Raw genomic sequence first — 18,003 nt, forward strand, 5'->3', positions numbered from 1 at the left:
CAGCCCCTTTGTCTGCTCCCTGCTCTTCATTAAGATAGAAACACAACTTGTCAGGCAAAGCCCAGCCAAGCCCACTCCGGGTTATTTCAGACAATTCCGCAGACTGATCACTCTAAAGCAGAGGGGGGCAACCTACGGTGGCCCGCGGGCCCATCCTGCCAGGCCCCTGAGCCCCCGGCCCCTCCCCGACAGCCGCAGCGCGCCGCGCCGCCAGAGCTCTGGCCCGCCGCTCCTGCCGCGCAGCGCGGGCAGCATGGCTGGCTCGGGCCGGGTGGCGGGACTGCGAGCTCCTGCTGCTCTGAGTGGCATGATAAGGGGGCGGGGGTTGGATAAGGGGCGGGGGATCCCGGGGGGCAGTCGGGACAAGGAACAGGGGGCGGTTGGATGGGGTGGAGGTTCTGGCGGGGCGGTCAGGGGACGGGGAACAGGGGGGGGTTGGATAGATGTGGGAATCCTGGGGGGCGCTGTCAGGGGGCGGGGGTGTGGATAAGGGTCGGGGCAGTCAGGGGACAGGGAGCAGTGTGGGTTGGATAGGGGGTGGGGGTCCCGGGAGGGGGTGGTCAGTGGACAAGGAGCAGGGGGGGGGGTTGGATGGGTCAGGAGTTCTGAGGCGGGCAGTCAGGGGGCGGGAAGTGGGAGGGGACGGGGGCCAGGCTGTTTGGGGAGGCACAGACTTCCCTACCTGGCCCTCCATATAGTTTTGCAATGCCGATGTGGCCCTTGGGCCAAAAAGTTTGCCCACCCCTGCTCTAAATGTTAACAAGGTTTTATGTTGGCCGAGAGGGGCTGAGTCTGCTCCTGCTGAGGTCAATGTTGCGTAGGGTGACCAGATGTCCCGATTTTATAGGGACAGCCCTGATATTTGGGGCTTTTTCTTATATAGGCACCTATTACCCCCCACCCCCTGTCCCAATTTTTCACACTTACTATCTGATCACCCTAATGGCACAACATCCACTAGCTGCAATTGTGCAGGCTCCTGGGCCAGATTTTTAAAAACTCTCAGAGTCAGCTGGCCCAGTGGCTAGATGCTGGCCTGGCAATCAGGCGACCTGGGTTTGATACCTGCTTTTGGCAAAGTCACTTTGTCTTGATATTCTCTCTCCCTCCTTGTGTCTTCAGACTGCAAGTTCTCTAGTGCAGGAACTGCCTCTTGCTATGTATTTCTACAACAATGGGCCTGATCTTAGAACCTCTAGGGGCTACTGTGATAGAAATAAAAGGTCAGCATCCACACCTGTAATCAGAATTGCTCATCTCCCATTTAGACACCTAAATAAGGGTCAGATTTTTTTTAAAGTGCTCACCAGCACCCAGCAGCTGCCAAGGTGCCATGTTAAAAAAATCTGACCCTTATGAAAGTGCTTAAGTGGGTAGTGAGTTATTTTGGAAATCTGTCCCATCGTGTCTAACATTAAGTGATATAATCAGAACACTTAAGACCCCTTTGATCATCAAATCAGTTAACAAGCATTAGGGGGGCGGGATAGCTCAGTGGTTTGAGCATTGGCCTGCTAAACCCAGGGTTGTGAGTTCAATCCTTGAGGGGGCCACTTGGGGATCTGGGGCAAAAATCAGTACTTGGTCTTGCTAGTGAAGGCAGGGGGCTGGACTCGATGACCTTTCAAGGTCCCTTCCAGTTCTAGGAGATAGGATATCTCCATTAATTAATTAAAAAAACTATTACTAGGACTATTGTTTTAGTATGGTAGTCAATGCACTGGCAGCAGAATCCCTTTCATTGGTGCAGCAGGCTGAATCCAGGACGCTGAATCCAAAGCACATCCATTTAACCAGTGCATCTTGGGCTGCATTGGAGAGAAGCACCTGTAACTCTCAATGATTTCATTGGGGTTTGTTTGTGCTCGTCATCTCACAAGATCGGGCCTCTAAAAAAGAAAACTGCATGTATTCTGAGAAAGAGCCCCAATCCAGGGTCCTCCCCTCTCAGTGCAATGAACAGGAGATGAGGGTACTCCCCTCTGAGTGCACTGAATAGGAGATGAGGGTCCTCCCCTCTGAGTGCAATGAACAGGAGATGAGGGTACTCAGCATCTCTCAGAATCTTGCACATTTGGGCCATAACATCCCATTTAGTCTGATGGCTTCTGTGCAAATACAAAATTGTGACCACTAGAGGCCACCCCACAAAATGGTATGAAAACACAGCTCCTGGTCTCTGCTTTCTCTCTCTCTCTCTTTAGTATCTTGCACTGCAAACAAGCTTTACCATTCCCAACCAATAGGCTGGGTCTGCCATTTAACACCCTGCCTAGCAGCCAGTAATCTTAATCATACAGGAGTCTCCCAGCTGACTGGCAGGTCTAGCATCAAATCACAGTATCTTGAGAAGAGCCAAACACTGCAGCAGACTGGAAGCCCTAAGTTGGGTAAGAAATTAAAAGCAATTTGTGTAAATCTATATCCCTGGGAGTGAAGTATCAGTAGAGATCACTTCATCACTCAGCCTAAGTGGAAAGCCAGATGAGTGTGTTTGAAACTCAGATTGGGTGAGTGACTTTAATGGTTTTGCATGGGCAATAGAAAGTTCATGAATTATCTATAATTTCTGGTCTGATTCATGTTTTCTGTTGGTCTGGGAACCTATTGTGTGTCTTCTTTTGATTTGTTCCTGCTGGGCATTACTCTAAAAAGCCAGCCTGTTTTATTTTTAGGCTCAGAAGTAGCCCGTACAGGGCCAGGTGGGTTGCCTAAACCAGGAAGTGACACGGAAGAACTTTTTTGTTTGTGTAGCCAAGCTCTTGATTTGGATTGTGCTTGGACAGTCATTCAAAAGTAAAATCTTGCTCTTCCCTCTGCAGCCTGAGACAGCTGATTTGCTAGGTGGCTTGCTTCTTCCTCTGCTGGGCATGTGAAGGGCATTTGCTGCATTTGTTTTAACTGCTATCACTGGGGGTGGGCCAGGCAAATCCTTTATAGGCCTAAGACTTGGAAAGAGACTCTGGTTTGTAGCCAAGCATAGGACTGAGCAGTGGAACTACCGGATCCTAGTCCCATCTTTGCCACTTAATTATTCTGTGACCTTGGGCAACTCACTTAAGGTCTGATTTTTTTGGGGGGTGCTTATCATCCGTAGCTCATATTGGTTTCAGGATCATGTGGCTTCACTGGGAGCTGTGGGTGCTCAGCACCTCTGAAAATCAGGCCCTTAAACTGCTCTGTGCCTTAACCTCCCCAGCTATAATAAGGGATCACTTTGAGTCTCCGTTCCTGGGTGTTTGTAAAGTGCTTTGACATTCTCCAGTGAAAGGTGCTTATCAAAGTGCCCGCTACTATTAGGTCCTTCAGGTGTGCATGGTGCTTCCCAGACAGCTAGAGTGGGGCTTGCCCCCAGGAGCTTGAAGTCTCTAAGGGCCCAATCCTGCTCCCACTGAAGTCAATGGGAGCATTGCCATTCATTAAAATGGGAGCAGGCTCGGACCCCCTGGTTAGAGCAAATGAAAAGCGGCACTATTATCTCGGTTGTGTGGTGGTGGAAGGACCTGTGATGATGTGTCTCCTGAGTGTACAACACAAGGTCACTAGGCACTAAAGGAGTGTAAAACAGGCCTTGGAGGACAGAGAGCTTTTTGACTCCAGCTCTCCAAATGGGATGGCCTGACCTTTAATACCACCCAAAGGAACGTTTGCCTTCAGGACAACATGCAGTTTAAGTATCGGCTCAGATAAACTGAGTTCTATGCAGTTGGGGCTGTATGGGTGTCTTGAGGAAAAACCTTAAACACTGAGGTCCCATCTGATGTGTGTGATACTATAAGAGTAAAGGTTTGCCTGGTGTACTTGGCCAGAATTTCTCATCCCATCCTCCCTCAGTTGACCACCTGGCTCCCCGACACTTGTGTGTGTACGTCACTATAAATACACTGCTCTCAGGTGGCAAGTTTTGTGATGATTGTTCATTGATTTACCTTTTATTTTTTAAATCTTTCTTAGTGTCTAAAATCTCGGGAAAGATAAGCTGCTGTGCTGGTGATCTATTGGAAATACGTATTGATCCACACCTCTTCCTGGAGTGATTGGCTCGTCCCTGCTTTGCCGTGTGGGGAAAAAAGGAGACAGCAGCAGAACAGCAATTGTGAGGATGCTCGGATTCCACTGACCAGCCCATTCCTTAGCTCACGGGAGCAAGATGGAAAAGGAGAAGTGGTGTAAAGTAATGGGCCAGGAGGCACCGGCCATGCTCAAGTCTCTTCTCTAAAGAGCGGTTGCGGATGTTGAGGAAGCCGCAAGGGAGATGCGTGAATAAACCAAAATGGAAGAAGGCCCAGATCTGCAGCTCCAGCAGCTTCCACTCGCAACAGCTGCTGTATCTGTACTGCCCCATGAGGATCCCTATTCTTACAAGGTCAGATGTTCACCAAAGGCACTGCCTAGTAGGCCTAAAACTTGACCTGAATGGCGCTGGGATTTATGTCCGGCTTGGAAATATAAATATTGTCTTGAGTGTGCTGAGCTCTCGGATCGTGTGCTGCGTGTTTGTATTACAGCAGCGCCTGGGGCCCTCGTGGGCTAGGTGATGTGTATAGACATAGTGAGGCACAGTCCCTGCCCTGAAGGACCAACAGCGAGATAGATAAAGGAAGTGAGACAGGAAGGATTATTGCCTCGCAATTTCTAGAGGGGGAGCTGAGGGACAAAGGAAGTGAGACAGGAAGGATTATTGCCTCGCAATTTCTAGAGGGGGAGCTGAGGGACAAAGGCCCAGATCCTCAAAGATATTTAGGCTCCTAACTTTCACTGACTTCACTGGAAGTTAGGAGCCTAAATAACTTTGGGGAGCTGGGCCAAAGATGCTAAGTGACTTGCCCGAGGTCACACAGGGAGCTGGGAAGTGAACCCAATGCTTTAACCAGAAGCCCATCCTTCCTCTCTAACTGGTCCTGAGGCTGGAATTTTCAGAGGATCTTAATGGAGGTAGGATTGGGATTTGGCTGCTGACTCAAAGGCCCCTTTGAAAATCCCAGCTAGAATGACTCTGAATACTGTGCAAGGCTCTTCGCTGAGGATGCAGATCTGGGTGCCGTGCAAGGCTAAGTGCTGCTGAGAGAACTGGGGTGGGCACGTTTCAGTACGTCTGACCCTCCCGAGCCGGCAACTCTGAGCTGTTTGGTGGAGGCAGTGCCTCTGCCATGCCTTTCTAAATTGAGGTTTGGTTGATGAACCAGTGGAACCTGCTGAGCTTCTTAGCCTGGAATCTGGTAGGGTTATAGTATCGCTCCCCTCCTGCTGTCTGCAGTGGGATGTTCTCTTAGGGCATGTCTACACTGCAATTAAAAACCCATGACTGGCCCATGCCAGTTGGCTCGGGGTAAGGGGCTGTTTAATTGCAGTGTAGACATTTGGGCTCAGGCTGGAGCCCGGGCTCAAGGCCCCTGTGAGATGGGAGAGAGACTGCGCCTCACTATGTCTGTACACAGTCCCTAGCCCCTTAGCCCAAGCCCTGAGTCAGCCGGCAGGGGCCAGCTGCAGGTGTCTCATTGCAGTGTAGACATACCCTTGGATACCCTGGGAGAAGTTGGCTTGATTAGACTCATGGCTTATTCAACTCCTTTTGCACCCTAATCACCTTCAACTTTTCAAAGGGCTTTTTGTCCCACTTACATACATAATTTGTTACTTTAATGCCACTGCCTGACTGTGCATGGAAAAATAATGCCAATATCTTTAATATCAATAGTTAGGGAGAGAGAGGGACAAACACAGGCTCAGCTATCCCAAATAAATCACCCTGAAGTACCCGCTACACCTTGGATATCTGTGTTTGAAACTAAAACTGTTAATGATGCTCTAATGAGATTTAGACTGTTGCTAGAGGAATGCAAATGGTAAATGTCCCTACTTGACAGAGAGAGAGATCACTCCAAGCTCTTCTAGTAGCATCGTGATGTGCATCTCTTTTGTGATTCATCCTTTCATTCATGGTTGCTTTGAATTCTGCCTCTAGCTTGTTCAAGGTATTGCTGGGCTGAAAACACTAGTCTGTCAGGAGTGGTTTCCACCCCCTGTGCTTTTCTCTGGAATGACTAACTGGTTCATTTAAAAAGCGCATTCTAAATCTCTTCCTGCAAGCTCCTATCTGGCCAGTTGTTGTGACAGTTGGAGGTCAGTCAAGATATTTATTAGAGGCTGAACCTGGAATTGAAGAAAGGTGCTGAAGAACCTGCCTAATCCGTACTCTGGGGAACACAAAATTCTCAGATCCTCCATGAAAATGGATTTTTAGGTGTGCCACTTACTGAAAAAAGAATATGGTGCAGGGCTACATCACCTTCCTGATGGGGATCTCAAGGAGCTCCATAAACATTAAATTAAGCCTCACAATGCCCATGTCAGGCAGGAAAGTATTAATCAACCCCATTTTATAGATGGGATAACTGAGGCATTAAGTGGCTAAATGACTTGCCCAAGATCATATAAGAATAGTGGTTAGATCTGGAGACAGAACTCAGAGACTCAGAGCGAGGTATTCAAAAATCTGCTTTCTATCAGGATTGCCCCCGTCCCAACCTTCCGCTGGCTTCACGGGGCAAATCTAATATCTGCATGTTTGCTTTGCTTTACAGGAAAACTTGATCGGTGCATTACTAGCTATATTTGGTCATCTAGTTATCAGTATTGCACTCAACCTCCAGGTGAGTATCATGAAACAAATATTGACCCTCTTCCCAAGCGTCCTGTACTTGAAAAGCAGTAAGGATCCCCAAGTATCTGGTTTTTTATTTTTTTTATTTTTTCCTTTCTAGAAGTATAGCCACATCCGGCTGGCAGGTTCCAGAGACCCTCGGGCCTATTTCAGGACCAAGACATGGTGGTGTGGTCTGTTTTTTCTGCTGCTGGGAGAACTGGGGGTGTTTTCGTCCTATGCCTTTGCACCTCTTTCACTGATTGTGCCACTCAGTGCAGTGTCTGTTATAGGTAAAGGAAAAGGACTCTTGTATCTATGTTTATGTAAGATTGCTTATGAAAATGCAATGCATATAACTTTTTGTCTTTTTTAATAGCTAGCGCAATCATAGGAATTATATTCATTAAAGAAAAGTGGAAACCCAAAGACTTTCTGAGTAAGTTTCACTTCCATTATTCCGTATTCTTCATTTCCGCTTTGAATGCGGCTTAAGTTTTACTTCATTACTTCATAGTATATAGTATGACAGTTATTAAAGGGACACCAATTCTTAAAATGACATTTTTCACTAGAAAGGTTTATCTGCTGTTTTTACAAATGGATTTTCCATATCTCGGGTTGATTGTTGAAAATGAACCTGTAAGGTCCCGTCCTTGCTTACTGATTTTAGAAATAGTTTGATGTGGGGTTTATTGGAGGAATCTGATGGCACATCCTTGGGCCTTGATCCTGAAAATCCCTTAAATCGGTGATTCTCAAACTTTTGTACTGGTGACCCCTTTCACATAGCAAGCCTCTGAGTGCCACCCCCCCTCCCGTATAAATTAAAAACACCTTTTTTATATATTTAACACTATTATAAACGCTGGAGGCAAAGTGGGGTTTGGGGTGGAGGCTGACAGCTCGTGACCCCCCCCTTCCCCCCACACACATAATAACCTCATGATCCCCTGAGGGGTCCCGACCTCCAGTTTGAGAACCCCTGCCTTAAATATTGTCTCAGTTCAGATTAACTGCACCTGTATTCCCCCTTGTCTGGTCCAGCAAGGGCTCCCACTCTCAGGTTTCTGTCATCACCTCTCTTGGGTGGAGACCCATGTCTCTCTCCCTTCTGACCAAGGTATCTCCAGGCTGAACAGTTCCCTGCCTTCACTGTGTTATTCCTAGCAGAGACAGGCTGCCAAAGCAGGCCTGCTTACTTTCTCTGCGGAGACGGTTGACAGTCTGACTGCCCACTGGTATGAGGTACCCCACAGCTCTTTCTAAGCAAGCCTATATTATTCTTAACATAAAAAGCATTACAGAGAGAACCTATTAAAAACAATTTAAAAAAAAACTACTCATATGCTAATAAGTCTACTAGAGGTCACCCCAACCCTAATGTGGGCTCTGGCTGGAGCAGTCCTTCCAAACCCCACCCAAGGGGTTTCCTTGTGGTTTCAAGTGAATCACAGCTTCGGCTCAGACCAAGCACGCTCATGTGTTTAATCCACCTTTTTATACAGCTCCAGGGTCTTTGATCGAGAGTTTCCAGGACCAGGTAGTTGACAGACAATGGGTTTTCCTTCCCCAGGCATAGCCTCAAAAAGGTGGATTTGAAATGGGTCATTTGCATTCCCCCTTACTCCCAGATATTTTGTAGGAAATCCACCTCAGATGTCTTTTTCCAAAAAAAAAACAACTTTGAAGTTCCTGATACCTTAGAGCGCATTAGTCAGTCTCCTAGTGAAGTTACATACAATTCCACAGTAACACATACACAATTGCATCTTTAACATGCTGGACCCCAAAGGGTATTAAACCTAATTCAGAATATTGCAGGAAATTGTCAATCTGTCACCAACACAATCGAAGTTCAAAGGAACGACATAGAGGCGCAAGTATTTGCTGGGTGGGGGCCTTAGACTTTCTACCTCCTGACAGAATGAACACTGCATTGTTAAAGAGGCATTGCCAGGTAGCCTAGGCCTAAGATTTAGCACTCACCCTCACCTATTTGCTTAGAAGACTTTTTATCTTGCGTTAACTCTTGGCTCTCAGCTCAGAGCACATATATTGCTTGTTTTTTCTAGTATTTTGAAAGAGGGGCACGGAGGGTGGAGGAATGAACCATTTCCAGGGGGAAGCATGATCTGTAGTTAGAATGATCACTATGCATGTGCAGTGTGTAACCCATGCATCTGTACTAATCCACTAACATGTCTTCTGTTTCTTGTCTTTGGTTTGCCAAAGGACGCTATGTTTTGTCCTTCGTAGGCTGTGGTTTGGCAGTCATTGGAACTTACCTGCTGATAACATTTGGACCCAACAGTCATGAGATGATGACAGGAGACAATATAACTAAGCATTTAGTCAGCTGGCCATTTCTTTTATATATGGTAAGGTGGCCCATAAAATATGGGTTGGATTCCATGCTTTCTGAAATATGTCTGGCTGGGGCTTTTACTTAAAATGGATTTTCATAGGTACTTGCTGTATTTTCATAGACTCCAAGGCCAGAAAGCACCATTGTAATCCTCTGGTCTGACCTCCTGTATAACACAGGCCATAGAACTTCCCCCAAAATAATTCCTGGAGCAGACCTTTTAGAAAAACATCCAATTTTGATTTTAAAATTGTCTGTCAGTGATGGGGAATCCACCATGACCCTTGGTAAGTTATTCCAAGGTTAATTACTCTTGCTGTTAATTTACGTCTTATTTCCAGTCTGAATTTGTCTAGCTTCAACTTCCAGCCATTGGATCATGTTATACCTTTCTCTGCTAGATGGAGGAGCCCATTATCAAATATTTATTCTCCCTGTTGGTACTTATAGACTGTGATCAAGTCACCCCGGAACCTTGGTTAAGTTAAATAGATTGAACTCCTGGAGTCTGTCATTATAAGGCAGGTTTTTGAATCCTTTAATCATTCTCATGGCTCTGTTAATGACTCTAAGAGCTTTTCCCATAATTGTCTCCCTAGCTCGGCACATGTGTCTGTCTGCACAATCTAAAGCAGAGGGTGTGTTTTCTAGAACTGACTGGTCTTCAGCTTCCCTTCCCTCTCTGAATTATTGTGCCAGGATTCAAGCCTGTCGAAAATATTCCACCCCCTCCCCAACCTGCCACTGTTAACCCCTGGTAACAGACTGCAGATTGGCATCAACTGTGCTTAAGATGCCCATGTACTGTGACTCAGATCTGTGCTTTTACCAGAAGGCAAAAAACCTCATGTTCTCATAATTAGGACCCCATCCAAGTCCCACTTGAAGGCAGTTGAAAGAGTCCGATTGACTTTAATGGGTGGTGGGTTGGGTCCTCATGCAGGAACCTCTTTAGGAAAAGCTGAATGAGAACAGTGACCTGGGTGCACAATTGGCGTTATTTGGCCTGTTTTGTTTTTTTATTTTAAGGAACGCAACGTCCCCAGAAAATCCCACTCCACTCTTCTTGCAAAAGTCACTGAAGATCTCATCCATTCGGATCAGGGCTGATTTGACCTATAGTCTTACTAGATCCTGCCTCAGCTTTCATGGATGTTAGCAGTACCACAATATGAGAAGATGTGTACACTATCGTTTCCATCCATCAAGTTTCATGGGACCAGGCAGTTCTGTGGCATCAGATAAAGCTATAGTATTACAAGGCTTATGGGAGGCAGTGTGGCCTAGTGGGCAGCACACAGGACTGAGATTCAGGAGACCTGGGTGCTATTCCAAACTCTGCCACTGGCCTGCCTTGGTGACCTTGGGCAAGTCACTTCCTCTGTCTCTGTTTCCCTATCTGTAAAATGGGCATAATGATACTGACCTCCTTTGTAAAGCTTTGAGATCTAATGATGAAAAGAGCTAGGTATTATTACCATTGCCAACATGAGCATCAAGGCTGCATACACAGCAAGAAAAAGGATTTCCCACCCCATCCCTCACTTTCTAATACTTATTTCTGCATATAATTTTTTTTCTAGCTTGTGGAAATCATACTGTTCTGCCTGCTGCTGTATTTTTACAAGAGGAAAAATGCAAACTACATAGTAGTTATTCTTCTGCTGGTAGCATTGCTGGGTAAGTTCAAATGTGTGCTTAAAATTTTCTAACTGTGATTTAATATTGTGAACTGGAGCGAAGAGCTCCTGGCGGTGGGGAACGTTCATGCATTTTATGTCGTTAATCACAGTAATTAATTCCAGAAATGTTTATGAAAAGCAAATACAGCCTGTATCTTGCTATAGTATTTCAGATTGAAGCAAGTAGAGATGGACAAGAGCTATTGGACCATCAGTCCACTCCTCCTGGAGGCAGGATCTAGTCCCCCAAATAGAGGATATGTCAGATTCTAAACCCTGCTAATGACAATGTGTTGTGTTCATGTATGCAAAACACTGGGAAGTGTCTTATGGCTTTAGCTGAGGTGGAAGGATGATCTTGTGGCTAAAATACACGATTTTTAGTCCGGCAATCTTTCTGGCTCTGACACTCAATCCCTGTGTGACCTTTGTAAGGCATTTGACCTCTCTGCGTCTCCATTTCCCCATCTGTAAAATGGGAGGCAGGGATGTTGGGGAAACTAAATTACATGAAGGTTTGTGAATTGCTTGCTTTTGAGATCCTCAGTTGCAAGGTGCTAGAGAAGGCTAGAAGATGATGACTGTGACTGTTCTATGAGCCATTATAGTTTTAAAGGAACAGCTGCAACACTATCACTGCAGTTGTATTTCTGGCTTCTTGGGGCTCCAAGACAATACTATGTCAATAGATCCATGTTTAATCTAGAAGAAGCTCTGGACATGGGGCAAAATCCTGGCTCCATCGATGTTAATGGGAGTTTGCCATTAACTTCACTAAGGCCAGGATTTCTCCCCTAGCGTTTTCCTGCCTGTTGATCTGTTGTCTTAAGAAATACGAAGTAAACAGAATAATAGAAAGGCAGAGACACCAACTGACATGCTAAAGAGTTTGGAGTTGAAGGTTCCATTTGGTGTATAACTAGCTCTGTGATCCAGTGCTTTGAAAGCAGTATTCAGTGTGCTGCAGTACTCTCTCAAGCTTTGCTATGGATGTAATATCCATCACTGTGGTATCTAGCTTAATAACCGGAGGCCTGACAGGGCAACCAAATCATGGACAGGGTGACTACCGTAATTCTGAGTTACCTTGACTTGTGCTTGCAGAAACGGGGAAGAGAATTGGCTTTTCTCAATCCTAATTCTTGAGAATGTGTTTAGAAAATTCCTCCGTTTTAGTAATAAAACTGGTACACCATCAGAAGTAAGGCATATTTGTACCCTTCTAGTCCCTTTTGTTTGATCTTAAGGCGCTGTTCAAACATTAATGGAGATTGGGTAAATACCTGCATTCTACAGGTGGGGAAGCAGCCACACGCAGAGGTTAAGTGACTCACCCAAAGTCACATGGTGAACCAGTGGCAGAACTGAGAATAGAAGTCAGGAATCACACTCCTCCCCTGGTCTGTCCTTTGCAAAAGGAAGGCTGAGGCTCTTGTCACCTTTTGCTTTGTTAGCAGCCACCTGTTGTGGCTGGAGATTCCAGTTAACAATCCAGTGATCTGTGCTGCTATGTTACAACTGAGCTTCATTACATATTCACAGGGTCTATGACTGTAGTGACTGTGAAGGCTATAGCAGGCATGACTGTTGTCTCAATACAAGGAAGCCTCCAGCTCGGCTACCCTATATTCTATATCATGTTGGTATGCATGGTTGCAACAGCGGTATTTCAAGCAAGGTGAGTTGATATGGTCTCTTCCTATTGTGGTTTACAGCTGTGCAGTACAATGTAGTTAAAATGTTTAAAAATCAACCCACACGGACAACACTAGGTAATTAAATTGCTCACTGTTATGCTGGCCCCGACAGAGGGAAGTTCTTCATCTCTTTGCTATGTAAACACCACCTCCTTCATAATAACCGTAGTACTAAGAATTAAAAGAAAGGTACAAGATTGTAATTTAAAAACCGAATAGTGAAACCATAATGTTCATGAAAACGTGATGCTGACGGTCTGCCAGCTTTCATCATTAAGGGCCTGTTTCTATTCCCACTGAAACCTATGGGAGTTTTGACACTGACTTCAGTGGGAAAACTGTTAGCCCTGTGCTAACACTATTGACCAAGTCTGCTATACACTACAGAAAGAAGCGTTACCAGCGCTCTCATCTGACCCTGGTATTAGCAACACGGATACGAACTTTTTAAAAATCTGGCTCTGTTGACATCCATAGGAAAACTCCCACTGGTTTCAGTGGGGCCAGGATTTCCCTTTGGGGTCTGACTCTCCTTTTAAACTGCTGTGATAAGGAGTGTCTCCACTGAAGGTATAAGGAAGAAGAGAATCTAGAATCTTTATCTAGAGAGCATTCTTTTGAGAGGTGGAAAGAAACAGGGAAAGAACTATCTCCTACAGAAGCAACTTCTAAACACATGTTGAGAATTCTTCTAAAAAAGAAAAATCAACCTGCATTGTTTGCCATTGTATTGAAGGTTTTTAACCCAAGCCTCGCAGCTGTATGACTCATCTCAGATTGCCAGCATAGGCTACATCCTGTCCACAGCAACAGCGATTACAGCAGGTAAACACTTGTGCAATGTTATCAGGTTTGTTGTTCTTTTAAAATAAGGGCAAAAGACTTTGGAGAAAAATCCTGATTTTCTAGCTGAGGAAGATAACTTGCATTTTCTTGCTGTTTTCTGTAGTCAGTTTCATTTTGTGTGAATTCTCCCATTAGGCTGTTGAAAAAACTCTCTTAAGATCTGACCACTGATTTGGTGCTTATGTCTGAGACTGGATCACTCACTCTGTCCTAAAGTATAAGAGTGGGTGTCTTGCAATCTGAATGCTTGCTAGATGTGTAGCTTAGGTCCAGGGCTAAAACTCCTCTACTATTTGTGAAACCTCACCAGCGCTCAGTAGAGTGGGACTGATGCTATTGAGAAGTGCTTTTGTTTTCTCAAGAAGTGTCTGCTGTGATTCTTTTTCTAAAACTCTCTTGTTCGCATTGCATTTAGGATGCTGCAGCTCCCATCCTTACGGGCTGACATATTCCTGTTTCAGGCCTTGTCTACATGGGAAAGTTTTATCAGCATAACCTAAGGTATAAATTGATACCCATATAGCTATATAGATATAATCCGTGTGTGGACACTTTTTTTATTACAAGAGTGGCACTTCTTTCGTTGATTGATTTAGTGTATGTCAATTGGGAAGGGATTTAAGCTCAAATGAAAAGGCCATTTTTATGCTGGAGTCCAAACAAGAGGATTATACTTGTATAACTATGAGGGTTATTCCTGTATAGCTGGTAAAACCCGCCCAGAAGACAAGGCCTCAGTGTCCTTTGGTGCCCTTGTAAACTACATATTGACTTAGATGGTGGTCTTCTCATTCAAGGTCCTGAATGGGTGTGGCTCAGTTTTTCTGCCTGATTTTTCTCTACTCTTGGGTTCCCAGCCAGACACAGCAAGTTATTTGATTTGCCTGAATTACAAATTTAAGTGAGTAGGAGCCAGGACACTTTGAGCCCAATCCTGAACGGTGATCTGTCTCCTCAACTCCTGTTGACTTCAGTGGGTGCAGAGATCACTTGGCAGGATTGAGTCATAAGCAATCAGGTGGGAATTCACTCCCTGTTGCAATTAGAGATTCTCAACCTGTCTTGCCATTCAGTGCAGGGCTCAGGCAATATGTTCAATATAGCTTATATGGTACCTCTCTTCAGTGCTAATAACTTCATCCAGATCACTGGCATAGCAGCCTTAGAGGTGGTTGTGAGGTATGTTTGATAGCAATACAAATAATTGTTGGCTGTGGCAAATGGAGCGTCACTATTTTCCATCCTAGAATATAACTTGTGTAAAGGAAACTTCACAAGGAAGGTTGCGTCTGCCCATAAAGAGAAAGATTTACCCCAGATGAATAAACTTCCTAGTTGTTGTGGCTTTTTTTATGGGGTTGGGGCTTGATTAAACATAAAAATTGTATTGTTTTAATGATACTGGTGTAGTTACAGTGATACAACCCCCTAGTGTGGATGAAGTGATGCTGGTGTTGTCTAAAGGTACTCATACCAGTGGAGCTATTCCTGTACAGGAAAAGGAATGAACTTTACCCCCCTCCCCCCAAAAAATTATTTGATTGCTGGAGGAAGCGGTGATTTAAGATGTACCTCTACTTGCTCAGTCACATGGGGGAGGGAATCTAATTTAAGCTAAAACCTGTTCATGTTATCTTCTCTTGTCTCAGGAGCAACCTTCTACTTGGACTTCACTGGTGAAGATGTTCTCCATATATGCATGTTTGCACTAGGGTACGTTTTTAAAAATACCAGGCCAGATTCTCAGCTGGTGTAAACTGACATGGTGCTGTTGAAGTGAATGGAACTTTGGTGATTTACTTACTGTGTTAGCAGATTGAAATGTATTTCTCTATATGGCTAAACTTTAAAAAAGGGGGAGTGGAGTTTAATGTCCTCTGTGGCAGGAATTATTTTATTGAAACCTATCTGGGACTCATTATACTACTGCTTTGTCTTCTAGCGTCCATTGATGTGTAGGATAACCTACTCTGAAAACTCTCCTACTAGAATGTAAAATAGCCCATGAAGTCCATATCTTGTCTCTGACATAGGCCCAAGGTGGATGCTTCAGAAGGGTATAAAAGCTCTATTGTGCACGCAATTGTGCAACAACTATACCATGTGGGGAAACTTCTTCCTGACCCTAGATGTAGATCAGCTTATGCCCTGAAGCATCAATCTTGATACCAGTTACCTTTTATCCCCTTTAACATTTAGAGTAAGGTACTAAAGGTGTCCCTCCTAATTTCCAAGCAGGATTAGAACAACCAAATAAATGACCATCCTCCGAGAACCCATCCCACGTTTTATGCTGAACCTATGTTGGGCTGGGGACAGGGTTTTGGGAGTCCAATCAAGTACTGCTTGGATACTCATGCAGTGCAGACAGGATCAGTAAAGCTCTTCCTTACTTATCTCGGTACTGAGTCTCGTTACAATGCGTTGATTTTTAAAGTAGCTCCCTCTAAGCAGGGGACACATTAAGCTATCTTACAAATTAATACAGAAACACAGACCCACTGAAAGTACTAATTAACCTTGTCTGTTCTCATTAGCATACTGCAGAAATTAGGGCTGACAACTGTCAGTACATTTACCTACAGAAATGCCTAAAAGGTCATACTGTTGAACCTTGGAATTTAGTAAGAGTGAATCAAACTTTGGGCTGTTACCATTCCCCTGTAATTTGTCAAGACTTCAGCGCTTCCCATAAGTGCAAATTAATAACTGAGCATTTTGCCAAGGGAAAGGTTGACTCGTTCTGATTACTAGTTGCACGCAGCGTGGATCTCAATAATGTGAACACAGTCATTATTCAACTAAGAGACGCTGCTTCCTGGTGAGTAGGGCTGTATCTCTGCTCTGCAGGTTTTGTCTCTTCCAGCTCTGTGTTCTGTTCTTCTGGTGCACGATGGACATTCAGAAAAAGCAACAACCTTGGCTTGTTGATGTCTTTTTTTTTTTTTTCCACTCACTTCACTAGGCCTTTTTTCTCCTCTTTTTTCCCCCTTCCCACCCCTTCTCTCTCAGGTGCCTCATTGCATTTTTAGGCGTCTTCTTAATCACAAGAAACAAGAAGAAATCCATACCATTTGAACCCTACATCTCAATGGATGCTATGCCAGGTAACAAGAAAAGTCCAATATTTTGCCATTCTGCCTCTTAAACATCCATTATCAGAATAAAAAGTCGTGTTTTGATTTCTCTCTAAATTTTATTTTATTTTAACGTTTGTTCAGTGTTGCAACCTGTTGGGCTGCTGTGGAATTTTTTCTTATTATTTTTATTTGTTAAACTGTTTATGCATCCATAACTTTTTCTCTTCATGATGGGTTGCTTCTCTATCTTTGATAGCTCAGCAGTGTAAGTGACCACGATGCGGTTGATATGATGACTGTAGCTTTGGTGTCAAAATCGTTTTAAAAGGAATACAGAGGGTCTGATCCTCATTTACGCTAAAGATGCTTTACACTGTTCTAGTTGGTAAAGGGACCTTAAAATGGGAGTCTATCCCTGCCAGAGTGGTGCGATGTGGCCTTAGTGTCCATAAGAATCAGATCTAGAATCTGAAGCAATCTTAATAAAAACCAGATCTTTTCACCTATGAATCACTTTACAAACACCAATTAGGGAGAAGCTCTGTCCTCAAGTGGATGAGGCAGAGAGGGTAGGAGCGCAATGTTGCACAATGCTGTATGCTCTTAACTCCTACTAACCACAGGGGGAGTTGTGGGCCACTACTGAAATCAGGCCACTATTGAAAAATGAACATAATTATACTGCACAGGATGAAGTAATCAATTCTTAGGTCCTGAATATTAATTGCTCCAAGCACTCAATGCCCCTCTCATGAAAGGTGCTCCAGAAATTCAAAAAATTAAGAATAAACTTTGGGGAAAGAGGAGGATTGTGACTAAATGATGTTCAAATTAATGATAGCTGACTGCCATCACCCGCCCACAAGGAGCTTAGCCACTGTAATTTTCCAGGGTTATTTATGTCTTTCTATTTAACACTCACACAACTGATAGGGCATATTGCTAGTCCTGAAATTGTATAATTTGTCAATAACCGGGCGAAGGAAGAAGGGACTTCTCTTCCTAACCATTTAATCCCTGCCTTTCCTCCCCCTGTTGCAGGCATGCAGAATGTGCACGACAAAGGAATTGCAGTTCAGCCTGACCTCAAAGCTTCCTTTTCCTATGGTGCCCTGGAGAACAATGATAGCATGGCGGAGATCTACACTCCAGCCACACTGCCAATAGTGCAGGAGGAGCATGGTTCCAAAGGAGTTTCTGCACTGCCCTATCGTGTGCTGGAGCACAGTAAAAAGGAGTGAGTGCTCTTTAAGAAGCTGACTTAGGGCAACAAGAGTGTGGTCTTTATTTATTTATCGCTTTGGTTTTTAGATCCATTAAAATATAAATGAGTATGTTAAAGCTGAACTCAGTATGGTTTAAAACTAGTCTCAAACTTAACTTTCAAGATGGATTATTTGAATAAAGGACTCCGTATAGTTGTGAACTTGGAAACATTTATCCTAAGCTAGCAGTAAATCATAGTCCTCCTTTTAAGGTGGCTAACTTCGAACGTGCAATGACAGGCAGTATTGTGGCTCTCTGATATTGACCAGACAGCTGGCACTGTGAAGATGTGTGAAGCTATGTGAAGTACAGTGACTGTCGCTTTTCAGCTCGGCCAGCAGTAGGTACAACACAAACTGAAGTCAACAGGACTGAAGGGCAAAATTTGGTTGATCATGTATCAATTATGAAGGAGGTCCAG

General features: G+C 44.5%; 1 protein-coding gene across 1 annotated transcript; it reads left to right on the forward strand.

Annotated features, from left to right (window-relative positions):
• The first annotated feature begins 4,273 nt into the window (after positions 1 to 4,273).
• Positions 4,274 to 17,557, forward strand: NIPAL3 (NIPA like domain containing 3). The gene is made up of 11 exons (XM_065421769.1): positions 4,274 to 4,366; positions 6,585 to 6,653; positions 6,765 to 6,936; positions 7,023 to 7,082; positions 8,879 to 9,024; positions 10,595 to 10,691; positions 12,236 to 12,371; positions 13,127 to 13,215; positions 14,886 to 14,949; positions 16,249 to 16,343; positions 17,358 to 17,557. The coding sequence occupies exons 1-11, from the start codon at positions 4,274 to 4,276 to the stop codon at positions 17,555 to 17,557; spliced, it is 1,221 nt and encodes a 406-aa protein (XP_065277841.1).
• Positions 17,558 to 18,003: the final 446 nt, after the last annotated feature.

Source organism: Emys orbicularis, chromosome 23 (genome assembly GCF_028017835.1).
Source record: "Emys orbicularis isolate rEmyOrb1 chromosome 23, rEmyOrb1.hap1, whole genome shotgun sequence".
NCBI classification, from domain to species: Eukaryota; Metazoa; Chordata; order Testudines; family Emydidae; genus Emys; species Emys orbicularis.